This window comes from Parambassis ranga, chromosome 13 (genome assembly GCF_900634625.1).
Source record: "Parambassis ranga chromosome 13, fParRan2.1, whole genome shotgun sequence".
Taxonomy (NCBI): Eukaryota; Metazoa; Chordata; class Actinopteri; family Ambassidae; genus Parambassis; species Parambassis ranga.
Genome location: NC_041033.1, coordinates 21371780 through 21395004, shown reverse-complemented (window position 1 = coordinate 21395004; position 23225 = coordinate 21371780). Strand labels below are relative to the sequence as shown.

The following is a 23225-nucleotide window of genomic DNA, read 5'->3' as shown; positions in this document are numbered from 1 at the left end:
TCTCACAAAACTGGATATAGACTTTTAAACGGAAAGCTTTGGAAATGTCAAGACGAACATATGCAGGGTTCTAAATACTCAGATTATAAGTGTGAACTTACATTTCATGTAAAAATGTAAACAGACACAAATGCATTACAAGGCAGTCATTCTTTAATTGAATCATGTGAATACATGTCACACTAAATATGATTAAACTACAGCACGTACACCAACATGAACAGTTGTTTTACAGTATGAGATACAGTTATCCTATTCAACTACAACTTTAACGTCGGCGCCAGTTTCACCATTAAAGTGCGTTTAAGTGTTCGTTGACTCAGAAATCCAGACGTTTTAAAGCACACAGACGCAGTTTGACATTTGGTTTTCCATTAAAATGAATCACGGCCCAAATAACCTCAATGAAACATCTTTAGGTTCCTTTCATCTCCCTGTATTTAAGCCCTTTTGCCGTTTTTGCAGGTATAGTTGTACTACATACAAATGGACACTAGGGGGCAGCACCATAAAGCAGGACAGCATCGCTCCTCTCTTGTTCTCCTCAAGGCTGACCCAGACAACAAAAAGCTACAACTATCATACAAGAACAACCCCAGGTCCACACTAGACGTTAGTTTGGAAAATATTCGGACAAATTTGCATTTAGTTTCACTGCAGATGTGCAAAAGGCAGTGACAGATGATGGTTGCTCTGTGGCACACACATAAAAACAAAGACAGTTACAGATTACATTTATATAAAGACATAACATTTATTGGTCCTAAATTGGCAACGCAACCCTGTGGCAATGTGACAAAAATACAAACAGTGGTCTAAAAATAAACCTGGTAGCAAAAGTTTTTGGCTCGAGCCCTTCGTGTGCAATCCTGAGAGGGTAAACACACAACAGTTACACCAGTGTTGAAGTGTTTAAAGCTTTTTAGCTCAGGCGGGTTTGCCATTGTCAGGTGAGGATGTCCCTGTGATAACCACTCAAATGTTTCCTCCCACAAAGACTGAATCTCTCACTCATCCTCATTATTTCATTCTCTCCTCTGTGGATGTTCCAAATGAGGTGAGAAGAAGAAGAAAGAAAAAAAAAATCAAGACATGAATTTTAAATTCAGCCCACAGTCCTGCTGTTTTAATCACCGGTCCAAGATGCCAGAGGCAGAGCTTCTGTCCGCTCCCTGCCTCCGGCGGCTCAGCCTTTGTTGATGGTGTTGTACGACGGCTGTGAACCCGGCTCCAGGGGCTTGCTGGCGGCTTTTTCAGTCAAGTCATGGCGTGTCTGGTCATCATCCACGATGGGCTCCCTGTCCTCTTCCAGGTCAGTCTCCTCGCAGCGCGGCAGCTGCAGGAACGTGGTCAGGCCGTGGAGGTCGGCCATCTTGTGGAAGGTGCGCAGCAGGAGGTACATCATCATAAGGCCCAGAAATAGGTAGACTGCAGTGAAGACAGAGACAAGAGGTGGTTACAAGAGGTCGTTTAGTCAATACAATAATAACCATGTTTTCCAAAAAAAACTGCATTACCTGAAGAGGGAATGTTTGTTGAATTAGAGGGTTTGTGAGGGAAAAAACAATCATTTGGTTCTTCTGAAATAAGGGCTTTATATAATAAATATAATTTTCATCTGTCACAGAGTTAGTTTTTGTTAGTGGATGACGAGCATTTCAGTACACTTATTGGTAGACCAGTAAAAGAGCCATACAGACAGAGAGCAAACAGTCTGAAATGAGGATGAGAGCAGGCAGCAGAAGAAACAAAAAGACAGACGTCTGTCTGGCAGCTTTCAGTCACAGGAGACACTCCGTCACATAAACCAATACAAGCTCTGATAATATACAAGATACAATCCATCAGCTGTGAGATCAGATGAGCATCATGCATTTCCTACCGTGGCCTGAGCGGCCCAGGCACCAAAGACTGCAGCCTCCTGCGGTTATCATTGGATACATATCCGTGACATCAGAACAAGTCAGGATCAAGTCTACCCAGCATGCCGAGATTGATTCTGCACAGTCCTGACTCATCTCGAAGGAACGAAATAAACATCTACCAGAGATTCAGTGACTTGTTTTTGCAGCTTTTAAGCAGTTTGCATCAAGTTTCTCTAAAGTGATCCATGCAGTCTTTTTGTTCCTTTAGACAAGTAGGCAACCTCCATTTTCTCCTCATTCTCTCCTCCTTCCATGAGTAGTTAAGACTGAAGCTCTTCAAATGTTTCAAACACAGAGCCCAAGTCGAAATACACGCAACCAAACAACTGTTTAGTAAAAGTGCCCTTAACTAGGTGGCAAAGGTTGAAATGAATCTGCTCATCCTTTGTTATTTCTGCCCTGATTCCTGTGTTTGCCTTAAAGAAGGGCAGTGTGGTTTTCCTGTGTGACATGTACAATAAAACTGGCCCACATAACCAGGGAGTTCAGGTGCTGGACAAAGAACGGATGGTACGAGTAGGCTAGCTCTTTAAGACAATTAAACACAATGTAAGAGTACAGAGACCTCAGGTCTGGGTGAAAAACAGCGGCCGATGAGTTAAAGGACTTTGACTGTTCAAACTTCCAATCCTAAATATTTGCTGTTCAGCAACACGGTGCCGCAGAAAAGCTCTGACACAGCAGCTCCTATGTCTTTCTTACCTAAACTTTACATTATCAATATTATGATAAAAGAAGTTTCAACATGTTTGCTTTGCACAACTTCAGACCGTTTTAACTGCAGATGATGCAGGATGAGAGGAGATCTGTAACATCACCGTCACATGATTCAAAAGGAAACAACATGACAAACCTGATTGTGAAAATACGCCTTAAGGGTACAAACACACACAGCGGTGGATGTGCTGGAAATTACGTCACATCATCGCACTGAGAACAACAGGCCACATTCTAATGTTTCAAAACCTGCAGGGACCGTTCGGGTTAATGTGACTTGACTCACACTCTTATTACATAACGCAGGCTGAGGGACGAAACAACAACACGCCGGCTCTGTGTGAACCGCCGGGCCTCCGTCCACACTGAAGAGAAAGGATTATCCGAAGGAAAGAGGCCGGGAAAACCTGACGTCCACCTGGAGCCTCTGATCAGACCCGACCTAAGTGAATAAAAGAATCTTTCTGTCCACACACAGAGCAAACAGTCTGCTCTGCCACAGAGTAATGAATGAAAGTGAAGAGAAATATGTTGACACATTTTCATACAGCAGAGCTCATTCATTCCAATAAGTGGCTGTCAGACATTTACTATAGTGAGACCACAGCATCACAAAACAACAACAGCTGGCTGCTTTTAGACAAAACAGGTCATTCCAGCCCTAATTCAACTACAGAACAGGGACACACAGAAAAACTAGAGCACAACTATGAAACCTCAATCATGTGACAATGATGCGTCTCCATCTCAACAACACATTAAGCACATCCTGGTCCGGTTCATAGAGTAAAATAATATTTCAGGAAGGTTCTTGTTCAGCTAAATTATATATTATATTATTTTCAATAATTGTTTGTGTTTAAAAGCATTTACACAACAATAAGCAAACATTTTGTCTTCACTAATAACTCAATAGCTCACATTCCCAGACATGATTAAGCCTGGCTCAAGGCTTCTTTATTGGGATCTTCATTGATTTTTTTCTTTTAGTATAGGATTAGGCTTAAAACATGTCTGAGGCTGCAGAGTTCACAGAGATGTTAACATCAGCATGCTAAACTCAAAGTTAAAAGCAAAGTGCTGTCTGTGCGTGTGTCAAAAGGCCCAACGCCGACTCCAAGCCCTGACCATCAGCATCACCTCCGTTACAACCTCTGTTTGGTTTTACAAATCAAATGGACTCCCTGAGGATGCATGACTAGAATTTTGTAGTATTGCTTATTAAAATACTGGGCTTCTAATAAGTGTTCATTGTAAAGATTTTTTTTGTCTCAATATATCTCACATATATGTGTCTTGTGTGATTTTAAACATCGTTCCAAGCTCCTCCCTGAGACGAAAACTGCTTCTTTTAAATACTAGTCCATTGCATTATAACAGCATCTACACTGTATATGATGCAGAGGGGTCATATAAAAACATTTAAAGGTGGTTCAGTCAGGGTGCTGCAGCCTTCCATGCTTAATAAAACTACCTTTAATTTGTGTTTTGTGAAATTTTTTCTTTTTCTTATAAAAGCAACACAGAAGAGTGAACTTCAATTTCCTGAGAGTGAACAGATGAAGTCAAAGAGCAGCTTCATCGATGAGGAGGCGACCTCTCCATCCCTGACTGCTACTGAGAGAAGAAAAGCAGCAGAGCGAGGTGCTACTTCTCACATCAGAGGTGAGAATGAAGAGTGCATGCTCAGCTGCAAAGGTCAGCGTCCTCCCTCAAAGCAGGAACAATCACCTCTTCTCTTATATTCTCTGTAATAAGGCGCATCAATCTCTGATATTCTTCATTAGGAATATAGGAACTCCTGTTCTGTTGTGTTATAAAGACGGGGACGGACGAGTCTCCGCAGGAGGACTGTTGGTGTGATCCTCTGCAGGTATGACTGGTGGAGATGCAGCTTTGCAGGCATGTAGCAGCTCTGTGTGTGTGTGTTAAGGTCAGTGTTCATTAAACCACACACACAGGTGCAGAGCAAACTGGGTGCTGCACAAAAATGTTCCATTTGACTTTATGGGCTTTTTTTAACAAAGGAAGTTATTTGCTTGTGGGTTGAACAAAAATAAAATCAGGTCATCTCCTACAGAACTTAAGCGGACAGCGATGCCTGACTGCCTCCCCGGCTTCTCCTTCCCTGCTTTTGTTAGCACATTGCAGCTCTGTGTGGAACTTCAGAGGAAGAGTGTGACTGTGTGTTCGGTCACAGGCATGCACATGCATCTGTGAATACATGCACAAAGGGAGCAACTCAAATGCTCACAGGGCGTTCGGTGACATTCAGTCACATGGCTTTTGTCCAGTAATAATGTTCAATGACACATGGACACACTGAGAGAAGGACCCATGGCAGCACTCTAATGATGATTTGTGACGCAGCCTGAGGCTGGGATGAAGATTCACTTCACCTGACTGACTTAAAGAGCTCCAAGTTTCATGTTTAACAATAAATTTGAGCTCATCTGTTAGACCTTAGAATGTCATTGCTCAGTGAGCACACAGCGATATGAACGTCATTATGAGACAACACCTTCTAATCAAACATGCAGAAGTGTGTCGTCACACTAACTTTCAGATCAGTGTTTGCCTTCAGTGAGACTTTTATGTTTAGAAAGTGAATGTTCTGGGCTTCAGTCTAATGTTAAGGCGCCATAACAGGCGTAGTTAAGCTGTCCTGAAGCTGGATGACTGGACACAATCTGATCTACAAGGGAGTAACAAGTGCACTCACCCATGACGGCCACCTGATACAGCACTCTGTACTTCTGTCCAGGCTGCGTCCCCGGCACAAAATCCCCGAGTCCAATGGTGCACAGAGAGATGAAACAGAAGTAGATACCGTCCAGGAACGACCAGGACACCTCCACCAAGCTGAACACCGCCGCCGGTGCCAAGAAAAAGCACAGCACCACCAGAACCAGCAGCAACGTGAAGTGGACGGCAGAGGCCGGACGAGGATCCAGCCCAGAGCGCTGCAGGAGGCCGACCGGAGCGAGCACAAGAGGGTACATGATCCTCTGCACACAGGCCGTCAGCACCAGCATGGTGAAGGGAACTCCTATCAGGGCGTAGAAGATGGAGAATGCTTTTCCAGCGTCAGACAGAGGAGTAGTGTGGCCATAACCTGGAGGTACAAAGACAGGAGGAGAGGGAGGGTTCAGAGGAGGACGGAGGCAAAGAGATGCTTTGATGATGAAGCCATAAGTCATTCCAAATATATGAATATAAACAAACTGTAGTTTAGTTTTCTACCAAAAAAAACATTTATTTACCCCCTTGTGTATTTTAATGAGTTAATAGCAAGATTAACACTTGCTGTGCTGGGTGTTAAAAGCTATTTTTAGTCTGTAGCCTAAAAATAACAAATGACCATTCGTGTAATGTCATTCTGGTAATCAGCAGGCATATTCGGATGGTGTGTTTAAGTGGCGCCGCCTGATCGTCATTTGAGACTTGTGGGAGAAGCACAGAGTTTTCTTTGTCAGCATGAGCCTGCAGGTCGTTTTCCAGCATTATCAGTGTGGACGGTTAGCTGAGCCGAAGACGACAAAACACCAGCAGAGGGTTTGTTCTGACACCGACTGACCCGCGCTGTGACAGTGATAACCCTGGAGTTAACACAGTGCTGCTGTGGACTTTGAGGTTTGAGTCTTTTGTCAGTTTGTGTCCAGGCCAGAGGCTAATTCAGGGCAAAATAACCAGTTTAGATTCAAACAAGTGATTCTCTGTGTGGAGTATAGAGAACATAAAAGTCTTCCTAAGGCTTCAACTGTTACACAACTTTCACACTGTATACAATCTAAAGGGGTTCTTGTGCAATAAAAACGCCTCTTTAGTGCACAAGTTGTAAATATTCATGTTTTTTCTGCCATCATGAGGATTGTAACTCAACGGCTGACTGTTTCTTTTGATCATCAGAAAGGTTTTTTTTGGTCTCTCTGTGCTTTTATCTATTTTTATGTTATTTTATTGATTTATTTATTTAATAAAGTTTGTCTCCATCTAGTCTGTTTGTGACATATTTACTAATAATACTCTCTGGAGCCTCTCTAGACTAAAGTTAGCAGGAGTCAGTCTGTGTCGGTGGGCCCTCCTGCTGTCTGTGTCCACAGAATCCTGCGTGTCTGCAGTCTATCGCACAGTCTTGGATGCCTTTTATTACCTAAACATTACTGCTGTGATCTAACTGTGCAGTAAGTAGTTCAGAAGGTGCAAAATGTTGACTTCCTCATCTACTCTGATGCGTTTATAAAAGTGTAGCAATCTAAATAACGCTGTGTTCACTTCCTGTGTGATCACCTAACTGACTGACGGAGCAGAAACTCTCCTGAATGTATCAAAGCATTTACAGGAAGGATCAGAGGAAACACATGCAGTGCTGTAAAATGAAATTCCTCCATCACACAGAGCAAACAAACTCCTCCTGAACACAAAGGTCACTTTCTGTTCTGCTTCATGCGTGAATTTGCATTTTCTCTGCGCCCATGTGAGAGCAGCCTGTGACTGTTCTCACAGCAGCGTGCAACAAAGTGCTGCAGGAGCTGATGACGCTGCTGGAAGCGACACTGGCAATTACTGTGGTTGTTGTTGAACAATTTTAAGTCTTATTTTTGCAACATCTGAACACAGATGAAGGCCTATAGTTCACTGAACTGAGCCGTCGTTCCCGATATAAAAGTAATGACTATAGCCTTTTCTGCAGCCACGCCTGCCTGCCTCCCTCACAGACATGAAGGATGAAACCCTACATCCACCTGTGGGTGTAGCTTCCTGTTATTTTCTGTATACATACATCATACAGTAAACCTGGTAATGATCTTGCTGTATGTTCAGTAACTTCCTGTCTGGTGTGTTTTTTCTTGACATAGCATGACTTTGGTCGGTTATGTGGTTGAAACTGTTACTTTAATCGAAGCCATGAAATAAAATACAAATGAAAAAAAGTACCCATGTGGTCGGTTTTCCTTTCTGACTCTGTTGCAGTCAGCATTTCAAACATGCTCTGCCTTCACTGCACCAACATCCTGTTTCTACAGGAAATGCCTCAAAACATCAGCATTCACTCAAAACTAAACCAGCTGAGAGGCTCTTTGAAAAGAATGTCAGTTCTAACCTGCATGAACCACAGGCTGTTGCTCCACTGACAGATTTGTGTATTCACACGCTCTGCATCCAGAGGAAAATACATCAAATGAAGCAAAACTCAGTGGACGTTTCATGCATTGACTGTGTAGAAACTATGGATGAATTGTGACGCTTCTAAAGAGAAAGAAGAGAGTCTCTTTGTGTCCATTTTGGGACCGCCACCACACAACTAAGTTAGTCTGAACTCCCATTTAATCCAGATAAGTGGAGCAGGTGGAGCTAAGAAGCCTGTGATTTGTCACTCAATATGTTTATTTATTGTTGTACAGTTGGTCATTTTAACATGGAGGTCTATGGAGATTGACTTTTGGAGCCAGACCCAAGAGGTGGTTGGGGGAACTGCAGCTTCTAGATGGGGTTCATTTCTTAGTCCAAAGACTGGCTCTTCAGTAGCAGTGTCTCTGGCTACTGTTATGGATTGTGGGGTCTGTTTTCTCCCACTCCATCTCTAGTCACAGAACATACATCAGCAGCACCAGGTTGTCACATCTCACCTTGGAATCCATAAGGAGGAAAACATATTAAGATATAAAGAGGTGAAAATCACAACAACTCTGGCAGGATCCTGTTTTTTTTCTCCAAGTCTGGGCAGCCAGTTCTAAAGACAGACCTCTCCTTTCAGTCTCAGAGTCAGTGGTTGTTTTTTTTTCCCCAAACAAAGGTGCCCTTATAGCAGGACTAAATAAAAACTGGTGCAGAATGACTTCAGTCTGTGGCGAGGTGTGGTTGGTGTCAGGGTCACCCCGGCATCACTGCCACAGCAGCCTGGCTGGTGCCACAAAAGCCCCCGATGATGCATGAGGCCCCAGCGGCTCCCTTTCACATCTAGGTCAGGCTTCTACACCCTGTAGCCTGCAGGTGTTGAGGGGACAGAGCTGGACTCCCCCTTCCCACTCTCTGCCTCTCATAACTTCACAATAAGAGTCTTTACACGCGCTGTACGTTCAACCCTGTTCATCACATCTGGGGATTTCCCCACTAAAGAAGCCTCTTGTTCCGCGGGACCTTCGAGGCATCTGTCTGTTTTGCTCCCAAGCGGAGAGTTACACAGCTGCAGCTTGTCTGCAGCATCCGTAACACGTGGCAAAATGACATCACAACACTTCTGATTACACTTTAAGACACAAACAGTTTTAGTATTTTAGTTTTGTTCCATTTTTGTGTGCGTTTTTGCGCATAAAAAAGCCACCAGGAGACCTTTCTCGTCAGGACTTTCTTTGTTTGAACTCACCCACGGTGGTGACCAGAGTGTTGGCGAAGAACATGGAGGATGCCAGGTCCCAGTTGGACTTGACGGAGGAGTTCCTGAGGACGGAGACGCCGTACTTGTTGGCCGTGAGCACTTTGACCAGAAAGTTTTCGAGGGACGCGGCGTTGACGCAGCTGTGGTTCAGGAACTCCTGTTTCAGGGTCTCCATGTCACGGCGCAGCTTGTCCTCCACGGGCCGCTCGATGCTGGAGAAAACCAGAGCTCCGAACAGCAGGTAGATGATATAAAACAGTATGAAGCCTGTCAGCAGCAGCCATGACTTGCCTACAGAATGCATGTCTTGTTAGTCCTGGATAAACATCTGCGGAGCTGCTGACCGGACTTTCCCTCTGTGTGTCTCTGACTTCTTTTCTGTCTTTTCGTTTCCTCTCTATCTTTCTCTCTCTGTGTGTGTTGTGGGAAGTTTTTCGGGGGCTGTCCTAATTGAACTTGAACCCTCCTTCTTATTGCATCCTCCTCCCACAGCAGAGAGGAGGGTGTGTCCAGCTGTGCGTCCTGGAGGTGCATCCTGGATCCTGCACACGCCTCAAAATCTCAAGGAGCACATCAGTTTAAAGTCTTATTGTGGTCTCCTCTCTATTATACAACCATGTTTACCTTTATTTATTTGACCAACCCTGCCACTGAATATATTTAGAACTAAATGAGTTCTCAAATGATGAGATGCTAGTAATAATAATAGATATAAACGTTTTATCATCTGTTATTCTTCAGACATCTTTCATTTAAATAGATTTTACTGACTTATCTTCACAGTTCTTGCCCTCCTCTGCACCAGTGCAGCTGATCGTATCTTATATGTGACATGTGCACACTCTAACTCTGTGGTTTACTTACTTACTTTTTGGTCTTTCTTTGGCTCACATGTTGCAGTCGTGGCCTTCAGCTGACTGAGCTCAGATGAGGATGTAACACTGTTTGTTTCCTTTAGTAAGTGACACTCCTCAGGCTGTCCTCCTGAATATACATAAACAAACAAACATAATGACATAACAACTTGGACAGCCATCCTATTTGTTTCCCTATAAAAACAGACACTTGTTTCCCTGCAGGTGTTTTGACGTAAATCCACGGCTGTATTCCAATCAGGGGAGTTCCTCCTCCTGTGTTGCCTAAAGGAATCTAATTCCAAGCGTTTTGACATGTGACTCAAATAAATGAATGCATGTATTACAGTAAAAATGTTGAACTGCTCCTTTAAATAAAGGCCATGTGGATTCCTGACCCCTCAGGGCTGTAACCTCAAACAGCCCCACCATGGTCTGTCATTTGCTCCTGATGGTGGTGTAACCGGTGAGGTCAGGACAGGCTGCTGCTCACAGGCCTGTTTTCTACCACACATTACAAAGCCCTGTTATCACGGTGCCGCAGGCAGCTGCTCTGACTCAGCAAATAAAGTGCTTAACTCTCTGTGGACCACGCAGCTGCCTCACTGATCTCACTAAGGGAGAGATGCTGCCGGCTCTCTGCTCAGGATAATCCTGCTAATATTGATGTGATTGACTGTGACGCCTTCGGACTCTGATGCAGAGGAGCAGCATCACCTGCACAGAAATATGAGGCAAAGATTTATATAATGTGAAGGCCTTCTCAGTGTTCCATGTAGAGATGTATGATTGTGACATGTAAACACCGTTACCTAACATGTTGCTTTGCCTCTGTGTGTGTGACAGTCAGGCCACAGTGCTGGTTTGCCTGCAAGCTACAGCTCAGATCTAAATACAGAAAGTGAACCATGAAGAATCCTCCTGGTTGGAACTTGTTTTTGACGTTTCATTACATTTACTGTGCTTTATAAATGCAGCAGCGTCCAGGTAAGCAGGTGTCGGATGATGGAGGACCTCTAGTACTTAGCCCCTGTAAGGATGTAAACCCTTTTCCAGGTCATCTGCCAGCAGACAACAAATGGCATCACTTTGATGCAGACCTGACTGATGTGGAGACTCTGGCTGTTTTCACTGTTTAGACATGGCACACTTGAGTTACATGAAATGCCTCAGGATCTAAAAATGGCAGATTGTCTGTTGGTGTGTGGTGAATGTGAGGAGTGTGAGGACCCAGCAAGCAACCATAGTTTTGGTCATTTACGGTGGCTGACTGCACAGACAGCTCATGTCATGGATCCTGCTGCCTTTGTAGCGACAGTGGATGCGGCTCAGACTTCACAGGTCTGTTAACATGCTGGATGAAGGACGACACCATCCTCATCCTCGTGCACCTGAGGCCAAAGAGGACGTGCAGCAGACTAGTGCTGATGTCCAGTGAACAGTCAGTTGTCGTCTGTTTGACAAAGACATTTGCAGCATGTACGAATAATCCGATTTCAGAATGTTGCACCTTATCAGGAGGGACTTCGGGCTGTCTGGTTCGTCAGCTGCTGATTGTCTCTGTTTGAACTCCTGAATGTCACGAGGAAGCATCAGCCAACACGCAGTATCATTTTATTACATCAGTTAACAAGGCGACAAGTGCATCTTCCTCATTTGAACAGATCAGAAAATATTCATCTTCATCAGGAATACGAAGTTTGTACAAATGGCACACACACACACACACACTCGCGTGCGCACACACACACACACAGATACACCCGATTGTTTCTGAATTTCACAAATGATTTGACAGGTGAGATATACAACACAGAGCAAAAGAAACCGTCTGACAGCGAGTGGAAATGAAAAATGCAGAATGATATTCTTTTAAAATACTGTTTTGATTGGCAGCTAGATTCAAGTTTTGCCCATGAAGTGGACTCAACTACGAAACAGAAGTGAAATGAGTGTACAGACGGGAGAGGCAGACAACAGAGGGAAACATCACATGCTATTGTTTGAGTCCACTTCAGTGTGAGTTTGAGACAAACATTCTCTTCCTGAACTGCAGCCGCATCCTGAACAACATTGGCACTTTTCTCCGGTGTTCCTGTTGGCACTGGACTGGAAGACAAACATGTTTCTCAGAGGAACAAAGAAAAAAAAGTCCTGTCACTGCCCCACTCTGAACGCACATGCACCACTTTTTAAATGCAAAAGTCATCACATCCAGGTTCCTTGATGCTCTGAAGTGTGGTCACATGACTGGATGAACCGCAGCTGTCTGGATAAAGAGTGCTCTGACAAAAGCTCGAACCATCATGTTAGTTAATAGACTGACAGCTGAAAAAGGAGCGTTATGTAACAACGTCTGAGCACAAACAGCATTCCTGGGAGGCAGGCTGCACCCTTTACGCCACATTGAAATTGACCGTGTCGTGATATATAACTGTACTTGATATCATAAACACATCAAATTATAATCCAGCTCAAGTTTCACTCTCTGTCTTTGTCAGAGTAGGCAGTGGGAAGGACATTAAAACAGAAACAAGGACGGTGAGTGGCTATTATAGCTGAAACAAGCATAAGACATGAGGTGAATCAAGGGTGACTGGGACAGAATAATAATTCTATAATACTAAAGATCATTTTCCTTCATTGGTAAAGCCTTTTAAGCTCTTTCCCTATCAACTAATCAAATTTCTAACAAGGCTTCATCAACCACAGGACCAACTTCCTGTTTGACGCATGCCCCGCCCACCTACATGATGTCACACACCAATAAGGATATTTTGTTTAGTTTTTATTCTGACTCACACACTCACCCAGAATTGACTCTAATTATTCACGTGGACACCCCAGTCTGCAGGAAATGCTGTAAAAAAGGGATCAATAACCTGTTCACCACCTTCGCCTCTACAATCCTGCAGGTTTTACTGAAGCAGAGGCTCCACTCAGGTCCTAAAGCAGGATTCAGGTCAGCCGCGGTAACATCATTATCATGAATTCCTGTGGACAGGTGATTGAAGCTTTAAACGGGCTTCTTTGTGAGGTAAAACAGGCAAATACCTCCATCATAATTCAAAATATATGTATATTTTAAACCTTAAATATTCGATCATTATGATATTCATCATATCTGTTCATTTGAGGGATTGAAAATCCGATCTACATCTACAGAAGCTAAAAAAGTCCAATGCTGGAACCGAATGCTTCATTTCAATGAGAAGTAGAAGCTTCACACTGCATCTCCCCAGGCTGTTGCAATATAATATAGCTGGATTAAAATAAATAAATCCAGCTGAATCTTTTTTTTTTTCTTAATTCTGGTGCAACATCTTTACTAGATACAGCAAACTACTCTCCTGTGTCTGTGGATGTTAGCGTGTCTGTGAACAGGACAAAGAGCGTGACGAGCTGCATTCATTCTTATCTCAAGAAAAACCGCCTCACACATGGCGGCGAGGACCTTGTAACTCCATCCTCTGACCACACGTGGTTGTTAGAGAAACTCAGAATGGGACATTGGTGAACAAGGTGGTGAACATGTGAACTTAAAAAAAAACACCCCACCAGTTAACGGGACACAAGCATCTGAAACTGAAGTGAGGCGCTCTGTTTTTAATGAGTCACGTCTCCTCAGCCTCAAACCACCAGGCGTGTGATGCAGAGGGTCAGTCAGTGTCTTCAGAAACATGTTAAAACCTGCAGTTCCTCCAGGCCAGCGCTGACCAGTGAGACTCCAACCAGTCACTCCATGATGTTTCTGTTGTAGTCGTACGAGAGCCGTCGTTTAGCGGCAGCGTTCTGAGCATGCTGATTGGCCGAGGGGAGCCCGGGGGAGAGGCGGCGGTTGGATGTCCAGGGAGCAGGTCTGCTTTCCTGCAAAGACGACAACAGTCATTGAACTTTCACACACGGTGATGAGTCTATCACCACTCTGTGACTGTGCAGTGTGTGTGTGTGTGTGTGTGTTTTGCATATAACAGCCGTCACATCATTTGAATGGAGCTGCAGCTTTCAGGCCATCAGTCAAACAGCTATCACTTCATTTTACATGCTGTAAAGGCTGCATCGACAAATTCAGTTTAACAACCTTGAAGCTGCACAAATTGAAACTGAACACTGAGCGCGTCGCGCTAATTCCTCTGCACGGAACTGTGTGTGTGGGAAGCATATATGTGTATGTGTGTGAGTGTGTGTGTGTGCAAAGAGAGAGAGAGAGAGAGCATTTACTGTAAAATTAGATTTCCAGTGTGTTTACTGACAGAATGATGATGATGTGTCTGTCTGTCAGTGTACTGGGGCTGTATAAGAATCCCCTCAGACAGCTCTTAGCTTAGCCTGAAAAATCTTAGTAAGGACTACAGAGGAAGGAGCAGACTGAAAGTTTAATCTTAGTGAGGAGGCATGGTTGCTAGGTGATGGTTGCATTGTTTTAGGAGATGCTGACAGGAAAAACATGAGAACACGTTCCTAATAATATAAACAGCATAGAATGGACGGTGACATGAAGTCTTGTAGTCTCTAAACATGATGTGATCATAAACACAGATGGCTTGGATGTGATCCAACCTATGTGATTTTAATGTGGGACTAACATGCTCAGCTAACATCAACTTTCTGTGATTGCTGTCTGTTAAACAGAGGCGCTGTTTGGAACAGATTTATCTGCAAACAAAGTGGAGGGACCCAAGTGGACAGAGGAGCAAAGCTCACTCTGAGCACAGTAAGCTGACCAGAGAAAAAACTGCTCTATGGGCAAAATTCAGCCCAGTTATTACGGTACAATCTATGAGACAGGCATGAGAGGACAGAGCGCAGCAGATCAACACTTCCTTCCTCCTGGTTTTGCACACAAGTGAGGAGTGTGAAAAGCGATGGTATGTCTTACAATCTACGATGAGGTCAACCACAAACATCATGCCTGCTCCATCTAATCTGTATCGTTTCAATAGCTCACTGTCATTCATACTTTGGAGAACGTTTCTCCTCTCTGACGCTTCACCAGGTCCTCTCAGTTTAAGGGACTCATAAGCCTCTTAAAAAATTATCCACAGTTTTTCACCTTAAGGTCTCTCTTATGGGCTAAGATGTTTGATGAATCATCTTTATCTTCCCTATGACCTCATAAGTCATAATTCTAAGACTTTTCTTAGAATTTCACTGCTAAGGGAAACTCTTAGCGTTAAGAACCTTTGTGTATACGGCCCCAGGTCTTTACTCACAGGCTGCTCCAGGTGTAGAGTCTTCAGCAGCAGGTCACGTGACACCCCGTTAGCTCGCTTGTACCTCTGGCCAATCATTTTGTTCAAGTCATGGAAACTGTCCAGAAGCCTGAGAACAGCAACAACAACGACACGCACACACAGGAAACAGTGACGCACATAAACAAGCAGGAGCTGCAGACTTTGAATGAGGACAGTATCACACACATTATATATGTGTGATAGGATTTATGCTCCAAAGCACAAATGTCAGCATCAATATTTAAACATCAAAAACTGTTACACAGTTACACTGACCTACTTCCACTCACGTGATAATTAATATTTTCTGTCCTCCTCCAACTTGCTGTTCACCACATTCACCACTTGGTGGCCACACTTTAATGCCATTTTTAGGTTTTGAGGTATGAACCATGAGAATGGCTGCTTCATTCTGGCTGCAGCATCCATTTTAAAGAAGGCCGGACAGTCTGTGCTCTTTACTGCAGCTCTGCACACTTTGTTTTTTAATTATTTATGGACTCCATGGGTTTCATTTGTACTACATGTTGTGGCACTTCTCATCTTAGAAATGAACCTATTTAACTGGTCCTGGTGCCTTGGTAGCAATCAACAGGATGTTTGTATTTTAAACTGCATATATGGCCTCGAAGCATCCAAACTGAGCTGTGTTTACACAGACTATGGACGCTTCATTCATAATATCATAAAAATATCACCCTTGTTTAGCTTCAGGTTAACTATCACACAGTCTCATGTTAGATTTATTTGATATGAGCCGTAGACAGGAAAGAATTCTGGATCTGATTTCATGCAGGATTCTATGTGCAGTCTGATATCGCCTGTTACAAATCAGAGGAATGTGTCCACCCAGGCTTTCAGTAAGCGCTGCAGCGGATCGATTGCTGCGCACCGAATCATAAGGATGGTTGGCCTACCCCTGATCCTGGCTGGCTGTGCCTCTGAGGAGCTGGGTCAGTGTGGGAACAGTACTGAGGTCGCAGGGGTCACTGGAGGGCGAAGCAGGCAGCGGGGGGAAGGCCTCTGCAAAGATGGCCGCCTACAGTAGAGACAGAGACACGGCATTAGTTACTGCAGCACCACAGAGGGTGGTTGAATATTTACACACAAGCTGAACCTGTCAGGTGGCAGTAAACAGCCACGTCTGTCCACAAATTGTTGCTGGAGAACATTATGAGGTCAGGGTAAAGCTGACGTTTGCAACGCCAACTCTAAGTAACAAAATCTGATCTGTTTTTGCTCCACCGCTTTGCCCATATTTGGTGTGAGGTGGATTCAGGCCCAAGATGGCGACGCCTCAACACCTCGACAGTTTGTTTATGTTTATTTACAGTTTATGATTTTCTTATAGGCCTCTCTGCATGGCACCATCTGCATATAAAAACGTCTCTCCCTACACTGCAACTCTGGGCAGGGCTCATTTTTCATCTGCATCTTCGCAGCACGTTAAACGTCCCCAGGGAGACTCTCCCTGCAGTGTCGGCTATCTTTTAAAGAAGCCAACTGCTCTAATGTGGCTTCTTACAGCTGCGCAAAATACTGATTAATTTTAGGTCTAAAAACTTTGTCACCCATCCCACAGGGCTGTGTCATGTCTGTGGTAATGTGCAAGAAAATGACAAAATGGCTGGTAAATACTTCAGGCTAGAAGGCTCTGAGGTCAGGTCACAGACACGTGCACCCTGGACTGGAGTAAATTCATTAATTACCACAGTTCAGAGTGAAATTAGCCTTCCCACAGGAATGAGTCCTGCCTGACTGAGAGAGGCCACACCAGATATATTACTCTATATGTTGACAATGGTCCCGGTGCTTTATTTGTTAGTGCGGTCTGACCATCACTGACCCCAGAAAATCCATTTTTGCTCTTTATGTATCAATCAATCAATCAATATAATTCTATCTATACAATTAATATGGGGCACTGTTCTGTGGAAGACTCCCTGGTTAATGTGATGCACTGCTTCTGTTGCCTAGCAACCTGCAGTTGATGCTAGCATTTAAAAGATTCTATTCCATTACATATGTCGTCTTGCAAAGGAAGCATTTTCCATTACCGGCGTAATTTAAGGAAAGCTTGTTGCTATGAGACCTAAAAAAATGCGATCTTTAAAGGATGCAGCCGCTAAATTTGAAACAAAAACATGAACCAATCAGAAATTTGCAGCAGCACCAGATTCTGATTGGACGACAGTCTGTCTCGCCGCTCCTCCACAGCGCTGTTCGGCCACCACTGCTCCGCCACGTCTCGACCTTCATCCAACGAATCCTGAGGAAAGGCGGCCCAGGCGTCGTCTGGTTGGTGGAAAGGGTTGTCCGTCCAGGCTGGTGCGCAGCTGGCCGACTCACTGGTGATGGCGTGGTTTCCAAGTGCTGTAAACACACACAGACACACACACACAGAGGAGTATTCATGAATTAGCTACAAAGACAGATGGCTAATAATGAGCAACAACTGACATTTATCATCAAACACAATTGTTTCCTTTGAAGACTGAGATGAACTGTTAGCATTGTGTCATTCAGGTCATTTCAGGTTTAATCACTGTGGCTTTGACCCACAAACATCCGGTCTATACTAGGAGCCTCCATCAGTCGCACTGCGTGATAAGTCAGCTACATTATTCCATTAATCACCTTGTCATCTCCTCATGTTGTCTGTCGCTGAGAGTGTTGCCTGCTGTTGCTTAGCAGTTACCTGATGTATGAGACGCTGCAGGACTGGTTCAGACTTTAATCACACCGCCGTGTCTGACTGCAAGGAAACATTTACAGTGAAACACTTGGCTCTGCCTGCGACTCTTTACTCTCCACTGCTCAGACATCGCATGATGTCAGACTCGTCTTTGTGAGCGTGTTTCTTTTCCTGCTCATAACCTGAGGCTAACAGGAGCTATGAGTCCCGCCTAAAGATCAGTTAGAATTGAGGTCAGGACAGACTACAACTATAGTTTCACTGCAAGTGCTGCTTATCTGTGCGAGAAACAACACCACATATTTATCACAAGAATGAAAGCAAAACAGATTTTTAGACATCACGCACTCAGGCTGTTGTTCAGGGAGTAAAAACTGTATCCATGTCATGTAGTTAAAGTAGTGGAATGATCCTTTAGTCAGGACATTCTGTCAACAGCCTCTGCTATTAAACTCCCCACGAATAAACATAGAAAAGCTCCAGCTGCAAACCCAGAGACATGAATGTTGTGTGGAGCTTGGCTTAGCCTCGTTTGACCCGCTGTGGAAACTGGGCTTATGTGATTTGTGTGATTAGCTAAACGAAGCAGAATGAGGGATCATAATGACTGATTAACACTGACTAAGAGAGAAAAACAAAACGCTCACATACCTGTGCTAACTGAATCTTAATTAGGTCATTCATTTTATATTCTTATAGCGAGCACCGAAACCCCCTAAAAACCTATGATCAGATTATTAGGAAGCAAAATGGAGTTTAGTGTTTGGTGTTTTTCTTTTTCTCAGAGGTTTTGGAGAAAGGTGGAGATGTCACACACTGATGGACCATCATCAATCACAAGACCCATCAGTTCAACAAATCAGGAAGAGGATGCAGTTAGCATGTTTTTTTAAGTCCATGTGAGGAACATACTGCTTAGAAATGGCCATTTTATTGATATCAAGAAAAGCCTCAGCAAATAAGAAGGCTGTTTACAAATAAACACACCCTCTGTCACGATGACAACATGTCATTAGCCCTTTAAGGTTCACCTGGTAAGATGGATTTATTCTCACTGGAGTCGAGCTGCCTCGTCATACTGTGCATGAACCAGGAGTCACTGCGTTATAGATCCACCATCTCTTTATATCTTTATAGCCTCTACAGGCCGCTACATGTTGAGTTTTCTCACCTGACTCAACCATGGCTTCCAATGAGGAGTGCTCATGTTTTACATTAATAAGTATTATATTTGATATTTAATGATTTCCATCCTGTTCCCTTAGATAGAAGTTTAATATCATGTAAACATGTAAAGTATAAGAGTGGCATTTGAAATGGCTGAAACATAAAAACACTCTTGTGTGGCTCTTTAAACCAGAGTGTGAACATGCATTCCTGAAACTGTACAAAAGGTTAAATAGGCATTAAAACCCTGAGTGTGTGTTGCGTTCACGGTCATTGTTCCTGCACAGCAGCACAAAGAGTGCTGATATTTTCATGTCTTGTACGTCTCTGAAGCCTTCTAGCGTCATTCCACTCTAAATCCAAACCTTTTCTGTCTAAGCAAACAAAAACTTACTAAAGAGGTCAAAGGGGGCAAGAGAGAGTCTAAAACAAGGAAGAAAGAGAGGAAAAGCTGTCTGCAGAACAATCAACACACTCACCAACACTCTCTCTGCTCCCACAAGGCACTGAGGCAGACATGGTGAACTCCTCGCTCCAGGCCGGCTCTCCTTCCGCCTGCATAAAGACTCCAAACTCATCCTCCTCCTCCTCCTCCTCCTCCACCTCCTCCTCTCTCCTGTCCTCAGTGGCCACGGTGGAGCTCCTCTCCTCCTCCCCCTGCTCCTCCAGCTCTCTCCTGTTTCTCCTTTTCCCCGGCTGGCCTCCTTCTTCTTGGTCTCCTGCTGTCGCCTCACTCTCCTTCTCCGCCTCCAGGCAGGGCAGGCCGGTTGCCATGGATCCCAGGGGGGGCAGAGAAGGGGCAGGATTAGCCAGTGCAAAAGAGGTGGAGGGACCAGCGCAGGCGATGTCAGCGACGTCAGGTTCAACATGGGTGATGCTCGTTTGTCCATCGTCCTCTAACCTACGTCCATCTTTAGAAGCATAACTGACCTCACCTTGACCATCTCCAGCTTCATCCTGTAGCTCAGGATTCAGTCTCTCCTCTGTTTTCTCCTCCTCATCGCTCTGCTCAGACTCTGCTGTCCTGCAGTTGTTCCCTCCGTCAGCCTCAGAAGGATCTCTGTGTCTGAGAGGTGAAGATTCTTCCTCTTCCCGCTGCAGCTCCTCATTTTTAAACAAAGTGTTCTCATTCACAGTGTTGTCCTCGTCTTGGAGAATGAGTTTGCTGACCATGACCCCGGGGTCGGCTTCTTTCCCAAGGTGTTCAGGCTCATGGTCAGCAATATTGCCCCCTACAGGAAGGGAGGTCTCAGGGGTACTGTCCTCACAGCAGCTGGATGGAACCAAGAATTTTTCCTCGTCTTCCATCTCAGAGAATCCATTTACACTAGCTGCTACTTCTTCACCCACGTTTCTGACATGAACAGTGTTGTGTCCTGATTTGAAGTCGTCAGACAGTTCAGAATGAATGAAATCATTGCTTCCTGTATCTGTTTTCACATCCTCACCGTCCTCGCTGTGGGAGGTTTGCGTTTGCAGCCCCTCGTTGCTCTCGGCCTCTCTCATGTCTTCGACTTCACAGCCGTCTCTGTGGTTGGATTCTAGGTCAGGAGACTTGCAGAGGCGTCCCTTCTCCTCCTTCATTCCCTTCGCCTCGCCGGTCAGTCCTCTTTGTGGACTTTCACCTCCCTCCTGGTCATCCTGGCTCTCCTTTCTCTGCGCTCTACTTCCACACTGAGTGCAGCTTTTAGGGGAAGCGTTGTGACAGCATCTCACCCTCCTGCTGTCCTGCTGCGGGCTGGGAAAGTGTTTATAGTCCAGGCCTCCTTTGTCTTGCTCTTCCTGCCTTTCTTCCACAGCGGGATCCTCCCTGCTCCTCTGCTGCCTCTCTCTGCTCACGCCTGTTTTCTCCAGGCCTGCTGTGTTGCCAGACTTCCTCCATCTCCGGCCTGATCGTACTCTAACCCGGTTTGCTCCAGTCTGTGCCGGCGGGGTCGGCCCACTGTCTCTCCTCCCAGCTGGAGCGTCTCTGCCTCCTCCCGTCTTGCCTCTCAGCCATCCCCCAACCACACTGGAGGCCGTGCTGGTCGTCACACCAGAACTGGGCTTAGAAGTCGAGTACAAGCAGCTTCCTTTCTCGGTCCGGAGGAAGAGACACTGAGTCTGCGTCTTCCCGCTGCCCTCTGACGTCTTCAGAGTGGCAACCGTCACCAGAGCTCCGATCCCAGCCTGCCTGGCATCCAGTCCCAGGGGGAGCCCATACCCCATGCGTCCCCACTCTTCACTCAGGTACACATCTGCAGGCCTGGGGCAAGACGTGGAACTCCCACGGCCTACAGGGGGAGCTGTGGGGGCTTGTCCTCCTCCCAGCAGGCTGCCGGCCTTTCTGCGGCTCTTGGAACAAAGGGCCCAGGCTCGGAGGCCCCTAATCAGCGGCAGGTCTCCCAGGCCTAGCTCCAGCCGACTAGGGAAGGGCAGAGAGGCCCTGGAGCACTTCTGGAGCATCTCCTGCGTGCTGCCTGACAGGCAGGGGTAGTTGTTGTTGTTATTCTGCTGGAGCATGGTGCTTGTTGTTGGCCTCATCTATGTTTTATTGGCTTGTCCTCGCTTATCCTTTATTAAAATGCAGCCTGTCAGGTTGAGTTGAATTCTCATTTGTAAGAGGGGACGTTGCCACTATCAGGAGTCTATTCTTGACTCAGAGCCTGACAGCTCAAAGGTAAAAAGATCATAGTCTGGAAAAAATACTGAGAGCATTATGAGAGGGCTGAAGAACGTCTTACTGATTGATTCTGACAACTGCAGAAAATATTTCTGTAGCTATGCGAGTCCTAAGCGATCGCTCTGACTTCACTTTTGTAAGAGAAATGAAATGTTTCCCTCATTTCACTTTATCCCTTTGAGTCTCCTGACGAGGAGGAGAAACATGCAGGACAGATGTTCGGCTGTCGGGGTAATGAGAAGTTTGTTCTCCTCCAGACTGACGCTCAGTGATGCCGTCACTGTCGACTGACTCAGCTGTCACAAAACAACCTGCGGGCAAACAAGACAAAACAGGAGGATTAAGAAGCTGAAAGCCACCACAGATATTTTAAATTTAAATTGAATTCAACACCAAGAGGCGGATCTCTTTCATGTTGGCATATAGCCTCACAAAGGTCACACATCTGAATCTTCTCCTAACAGACCAGGCCTTATTCAGCTTTATTCCACCATGTGTGGACACACAGTGCCAGGTACATTAGTTGTTGCATCAGCCACAGACTGTACAATAAAAATGAAACACAGGTGGCCATAAACCCCTCAATCCACCCCGCTTAATGGATTTACACAATAAACCGACAGAACCAGGCTCGGGCCACGTTTATACATCACACTTAGTCACATCAGCACCACTGTGATGAAGATGAACCACCACTATCCCCAGCTAAGGAAGCCCGAAGCCAAGAGACTCTCACCTCATCTGATGCTTGGGGTGTCTCCGGTCCAGGCTTCTCATCCAGCGTCCTTTTACTTCCCTTCTGTTTACAGATGAAGCCGATCCTTCTTCCGTCAGCTCCGGAACATCCTGAACTGGGATCAGCGCCACCACATCTCTCCGGATCGGCCTGCACCACTGGCGCTTACAAATCAAGTCAGGCACGCATCCAGTCCTGTCCCATCGCTTCAATCAGACACCACACTGGATCTCCCACCCGGTTTTCTACGCGTCTCTACCAGCGGACTCGTTCGGCCTTTGCGCATCACCTCAGTCCGCCTCGACTCGCCATCGTGCGTCGTCGCATCGTACCGCAGTAGCCTCCGGTGTGCACAGCGAGCAGGATGACGGAGAGCTAATTTGACTTGCAGCCCACTCACTGATAGGAGGCGTGATTCGTGCCACACGGAGGCAGGGAGAGGTGAGGCGAGCGGAAGTGTATGGAGGGGAAATGATGCCAGGCAACCAGGGTTATTTTTTAAATCAGCAAAATAAAATAAAATAAAATAAAATAGGCTACACAATGCAAAAATAACAAATTTAGACATAACACTATTTTCCTGCATGCTTATTAATCATGCATATTGTTGATATGTGTGGTGTATGGAAAAATATGCAAAACAATACCATCAATATGATCAGTTTACAGGGTTGTTGTATTACCAACAAATCACCAGCAGGTGTCAGTGTGGCAGAGTTCATATACAGTGATAGGAAGATGCTCTGTTTAGATGTCCATGTTAAATTAATTAGCAGGCTAAAAATCCAGCATGGAGCCCGGACCTGCAGGCTTTGAAGGAGGCCCCTGTGTCTCATGTCAGAAGTTTACCACAGCC

General features: G+C 45.1%; 2 protein-coding genes across 2 annotated transcripts; both read right to left on the bottom strand.

Moving 5' to 3' along the window:
• Positions 1-135: 135 nt before the first annotated feature.
• Positions 136-9440, bottom strand: kcnk6 (potassium channel, subfamily K, member 6). The gene is made up of 3 exons (XM_028420360.1): positions 9010-9440; positions 5365-5757; positions 136-1428 (listed from the first exon to the last, which is right to left on the bottom strand). The coding sequence occupies exons 1-3, from the start codon at positions 9323-9325 to the stop codon at positions 1187-1189; spliced, it is 951 nt and encodes a 316-aa protein (XP_028276161.1). The 5' UTR covers positions 9326-9440; the 3' UTR covers positions 136-1186.
• Positions 9441-11679: 2239 nt separating this feature from the next.
• Positions 11680-22710, bottom strand: LOC114445548 (uncharacterized). Its single transcript, XM_028420671.1, has 6 exons — positions 22370-22710; positions 19451-21944; positions 17283-17482; positions 16027-16148; positions 15089-15197; positions 11680-13742 (listed from the first exon to the last, which is right to left on the bottom strand). Exons 2-6 carry the CDS (start codon positions 21492-21494, stop codon positions 13611-13613), a joined length of 2607 nt encoding a protein of 868 aa, XP_028276472.1. The 5' UTR covers positions 21495-21944; positions 22370-22710; the 3' UTR covers positions 11680-13610.
• Positions 22711-23225: the final 515 nt, after the last annotated feature.

What these genes read in the sequence shown, in the direction of transcription:
- LOC114445548 (XM_028420671.1), bottom strand. Translation starts at nt 21,494, where the DNA reads ATGAGGCCAACAACAAGCACCATGCTCCAGCAGAATAACAACAACAAC. An exon ending in TGTCGTCCAATCAGAATCTG is followed by an intron (nt 16,149 to 17,282) that starts GTGCTGCTGCAA and finishes TCTCTACTGTAG; the next exon opens with GCGGCCATCTTTGCAGAGGC. An exon ending in CTCTACACCTGGAGCAGCCT is followed by an intron (nt 13,743 to 15,088) that starts GTGAGTAAAGAC and finishes TCGTCTTTGCAG; the next exon opens with GAAAGCAGACCTGCTCCCTG.
- kcnk6 (XM_028420360.1), bottom strand. Translation starts at nt 9,325, where the DNA reads ATGCATTCTGTAGGCAAGTCATGGCTGCTGCTGACAGGCTTCATACTG. An exon ending in CACTCTGGTCACCACCGTGG is followed by an intron (nt 5,758 to 9,009) that starts GTGAGTTCAAAC and finishes TTGTACCTCCAG; the next exon opens with GTTATGGCCACACTACTCCT. An exon ending in GTATCAGGTGGCCGTCATGG is followed by an intron (nt 1,429 to 5,364) that starts GTGAGTGCACTT and finishes TCTTCACTGCAG; the next exon opens with TCTACCTATTTCTGGGCCTT.